Below are 5096 nucleotides of genomic sequence, written 5' to 3' on the forward strand. Positions count from 1 at the left end.
CCTCCATTGGAAATGTACCCAGAAGGGGTACATTCCTTAAAAAAAGGTTGAAAACCCCATACCTTAGGCTTCCCCCCCCTGCTTTTTCCCTCCATCCCCCTTCCCTGCTTTACTTTTTGCTTTTCTAATTTCTACCTATTTATATTTTCACTGACATCCCATCACACTTTTTTAGCTTCTCTTATTCCTGTTTTCCTGATCAACTATTTCCTTTTTCACAGACATCTTCTTTTCTACCCTGTATTGTATCCCACCCGAAGCCCCTTGCCCCCAGCCCGGGTTCTGTGGCTGTCAGCAGGTACCCTGGCTCTGGGTAGCTGTTGGAGCCTGGGCTGCTTCCAGCAGGGCTTGCAGCATCCCAGCTGCCTGCTGGGAGCAGCCCAGGCTCCCGGCTGGCAGCAGCTACCGGAGCTGGGGCTGGCTGCAGCCAGGAGGCTCCAAACAGCTGCATTGGGCTCCAGAGTCCCAGCATCAGCTCCGTACTGGCACTTGCACCTGTACGTCAGTAGGTGGTGGGGTAGGGGCCTGAGGCAGCACAACCCTGGTCTCTCCCCTGCTCGTGGCATAGAGCTGGTGACTGGTCTCTGGAGCCTGGTTCAGTAGCTTGTAGCCAGCATGGGCTCTAGTCAGCTGCAGCAAGCAGCGGGCAGGCTGCAAACAGCTGTGCCGGGCTCCACAGCTCTGGCATCAGCTCCATGCTGGTGGCGACTGCACGGGCTGCGCTGTCTTGCACTGCCTCAGGCCCCTCCCCCACTGCCCGCTCTAAGGCGCATGCACACGCCGGGTATGGAGCTGATCCCGGGGCTCTGAAGCCTGGTGCAGCTGTTTGCATCCTCCTGGCTGCAGCTGGCCCCGGCTCTGGGTAGCTGGTGTCAGCCGGGAGCCTGGGCTGCTCCCAGCAGGCAGCTGGGATGCTGCAAGCCCTGCTGGGAGCAACCCAGGCTCCATCACTGGCAGCAGCTACCCAGAGCCAGGGCTGGCCCTGGCATGCTGAGCAAAATGGCCTTGTGTGCCATGCTTGGCATGCGTGCTGGGGGTTGCCTGCTGCTTGCTGCAGCTGACGAGAGCCCATGCTGGCTACATTTGTATGGGGGTTGTCTAGTCTACCCCCCATAAATGCAGTGTGCTGTTCCTGCGCCATCCCAGACAAATGCTTGTCCAGCTTCTTTTTGAAAAAAGGAGAGTCTACAATTTGCCTGGGAAGCTGGTTCCATTGTCCTGCTGTTCTGACCCTGAAGGACAGCATGTCCAAATCCTTGTCTGACAATCTCACCCAACTATAAAAGATCCAATAAAAGATTGCCAAAAAAGCCTCTTGCTTCTGGTACACTTCCTGGCCTGTCCTGGCTACAACATTCCAACTCCTGTAAGAAATATGTTTATTTCTTTTTGTGTGCAATGTTTTTTGTTCTTCCTCTAAGATTAAAACTGCCTTGCTGTAGTTCAAAACTGTTGCTTTATGTAATACCCTCTGTGGCAAAGGGGAGTCCCCTGTTGTTCAGTGGTAAAATCCTTGTCTGCCAGACGGGAGACCTGGGTTCAATTCAAACTACGTTTATATAAATACAGCTGTGGAGGCACCAAATGTTTGGATCTAGTCTGGCCTTTGGATTCTGTCTCGGTAGCCTAAAGGGGGGATGGAAGGTCTGGGCAGCCTCCACTCCTCCAAAACTCCTGCCTAGGCATATGTGTCAAAGAGGGTGACCTCTCATGCATACACCATGATCCGGAAGGATCAACAGTTGCCAAATGTGGCAAGGGAGAATGGTTGTTCTTTCATGTGTTTGAAAATTATCATGGCTTCCTTTCAGCACACTGTTCTTCCAGTTTTACCTTAGGTTGGAATGCAGGGGGTTGAAGTCTGTTTTTCATCTTAGTTTCTTGCCTTGGGATCTTCTCCAGTTTGTCTACAATCTTAAAATGTTGGAGGACAAACTTGCATGGTGCTTCCATCTGAGTGCTAACCGTCATTGAGAAGAGACCTGTTATTACCTCCTATGTTAGTACTGCTACTTAGAATTGCAGGTCCTTCCCCTCCCCTCCATGACTGGCTAAGACTGCTGACTCATGTTGATTCACCAAAGTGTTTGTACTGCAAAGAAGGGCCTAGCCAAATACCCCAATCTGTATTTTGTACATTTGGTTTTTCTTCTGTAGACATAGCACCTTACATCTGTCATTTTTTTTTTATTGAATTTCATGTTGTTGTCCATAGCTCAATTCTCTAATTTATAAAGACATTTTTTAATTCTGATTCTTTACTCCAGAATGTTTGGAATCCCTCCCAGTTCTGTCTCGTCTGTAGACTTGATCAGGAAGCTCTCACTTCCTGAATCTAAATCATGAATAAAAATGTTTAAAAACTTTGGACCCAGAACACTCCCTAGTGAACCTGTACTTGAGACCTCTTTCCATTTCATATGAAGTGCTTTACAAACAAATCACAAAAAATACTTTGTCACCTACAGGAAGCCCCCCAAATAAGACATGCACCTTGTTTTGGGGAGGCAGAATGAAAGAATTTATTCCCTTCCCCCACACCTCCCCAGTCTTCTCGGCCAGACGTGGGCTCACCATGCCCAACTGCACCTGGCTGTATGCATCACTTACCCTTCTAGCTTTGCAGCTCAAGCTTTAACCCCATCATGGGCACTGCCAAATGGCCAGTGCCTGCAAAGACGTTAAAGCTTGAGCTGTGGAGTTTGCAAGGACAGAGCAAGTGACTGAACAGCAGAATCTGCTCCTACCTGTGCCAGGGAAGGGAAGGCAGCAGAGCCCCTGGCAGCCAGTCCAGTGCATCTATGCTCCATTCTAGCATAGAAATCTGCTTCCTTGCTTAAAACACAGACACCTGTTTTGAGCTCATTTTGCAGGGGAAAGATGTGGGTGGTATGTGAGTAAATGCAGTGTATGTATTTCAAAAAACTTAAATCCTGAAAACATAAAATACACAGGCATTACATATGCTGTTTGTAATATGCTTTGAGAGCTGTAAATGGAGAAATTTATCAATACAGTGTGTTATTACTACCAGTAGTTAATTCAGAGGTCATTTTTCTGTACTGGAAGATTCACGTACCTTTTATAATGGACTGCCTTGTAAGTCAGGAGTGAGTGATTAGGGCTTGTCTTTTGATGACAGTCTTGAGATCATTGCAGAGATGGTATACCTCTGTGTGTGCTGTTTCAGTTAAATTGGCAATTACCCAGCTCTTCTTAATGATTAATACTTTTCAAAGTATTATCTAAAGTCGTCCTATGTAATGTAATATTTTAATTTGCTCACAGAATAATGTAATGTTGGGTGGTCTGTAATTTTTATTTTTATTTTGTCCTACAAATTATTTGAGGAAGGCAGCCAAGATTCAAACTATAGTCATTTTCCCCCCAAGTATTTGTCCACATGGTTCCTCCGGCATTGTGGGTGAGCTAATTAGCTTTGCTGCAGTATTGTGCAAAAGGAACTATACTGTTTTTTTAGTTCAAGAGGCGTGCAGTTTGGCAAAGCAGTCTTACTGTCTTTATTTATGTAGGCCTCTGCATCTACCACCATCGAACGGCAAAAAGTCTATTATCTAAGGTGGTGTATGATGCTACCCCAAAAAGATAAAGTTGTTTCTCTGAGACGTTTTGTGTATATGGACCTCATGACTTACTTACTTCTCTAAAGAAGAGCCTTAGGCCAGCAGTTTTCAAGTTCTTTGAGCTGAGCCGCATTTTGTTACAATTTTGTTTGCAGTTCAGGCTGCCTCTGTGTTGCAGGGCACAGGCTGGAGGACATAGAGCGTCTGCCTAGACTCAGTGAACACTGCTGGCCAATGTCTGATCCATCATGCTTTTCAAATTAAAATGGTTATAACATTCAGTCTTAAATATCCTTTTTGTGCTACTTTTTCTTCCGTGAAAATTTTTGCTCAAATTACAGTTATTTGTCAATTAATTTGACATTTCATTGTGGTTCATATGTGACAACTTTGACATGGGATTTTCTTTCTTTTTCAGCAAATTTGACAGGCCATGCAGAGAAGGTGGGAATTGAAAACTTTGAACTCCTGAAAGTTCTTGGAACAGGAGGTAAGACTTAATTTTTATCTAAGTTGACCTTTTGAAGTAATATTATTTTCTACAGTACTGTTTCCTGTATTTGTTATTTTATAATTGGAGCATATTATCTAGGAAGATTTGTCACTGTTGTTTATTCATTGCACAATCTGGAATATGTAAAGAACAAGTATGCAAAATTACAGCATGTCAGATTTCTAATATAAAAGAAACATCCTTAGGTGCAGATGGGCAAATAGAACAATATTGAGAGGTGACTCACATGACAATATAATCAAGCTAAATCTATGATCTGGTTCTAAGATATAAGATGTTGGCTTGAAGATTTTATTAATTGTTTCAGATTTCTTCAACTGTTGAAGTTCATAGTTTCCAGAAAAATAGGAAATTCTGTACCTACATCAACTACAGTTTTGAAGCAAACATTGATAACTTTATCCTGTAAGCACAGTACTATTTTTAGGAGGATAAACAAAAGTATTCAGCATTGAATTGTGTTTTTTGTGATGATGGAGGCTTGTGCTTTTTGTGTGAGAATATTTAGAACTATTGAAAGACACTGGACTTACAGTTTTTGAGACCTGATATCCCTTCTCTGTCCATGGAGGATTGATAACAAGGGGTGTATGTAGACGAGATGGGGGCCCTAAATTGAAGCTGTGGGTTTTAAAAAAACGCCACTTCAGTTTAGGGCTGATTAAACCCCCATGTCACGTACACACCATGCTGACTTACCTGCCTCTCCAGTGGGGAGGGGAGGGCAAGCTCCTGATGGGCGGAATGGTCCCTGGGCTGTGGGGAGGCTGGTGCTTCCCTCTGTGGCAGCGGCAGCCCTTCTCCTCAGGTGGCACCTGCCCATAGGCACCCAAGTCGAGTGGTCCCAGGGGGTACCACAGCTGCAGAGGGGAGCACCAGGCCACCGCACAGCTCAGGCAGGTAGGCTCTGGGGGAGGGGGCGGGGGTGAAGGGGTGGAGATCAGGCTTGCTGCTTTTCTTGGGCAGAGCCTGCTTTTCCAGGCTGCTGCCAGGCTGCC

The 5096-nt window shown here is 45.6% G+C and overlaps 1 protein-coding gene across 2 annotated transcripts in view; it reads left to right on the forward strand.

Annotated features, from left to right (window-relative positions):
• The window catches only part of RPS6KA5 (ribosomal protein S6 kinase A5), a 224144-nt gene that overhangs the window by 45757 nt on the left and 173291 nt on the right, over nt 1–5096 (forward strand). For both annotated transcript variants that reach the window (XM_019518660.1, XM_019518661.1), the window contains exon 2: nt 4003–4074. In XM_019518660.1, the coding sequence (XP_019374205.1) occupies nt 4003–4074 (72 nt within the window). The remainder of the gene's footprint in view (nt 1–4002; nt 4075–5096) is intronic.

The sequence above is a fragment of the Gavialis gangeticus genome, unplaced genomic scaffold (assembly GCF_001723915.1).
Source record: "Gavialis gangeticus isolate Ggan-Ray unplaced genomic scaffold, GavGan_comp1, whole genome shotgun sequence".
Taxonomy (NCBI): Eukaryota; Metazoa; Chordata; order Crocodylia; family Gavialidae; genus Gavialis; species Gavialis gangeticus.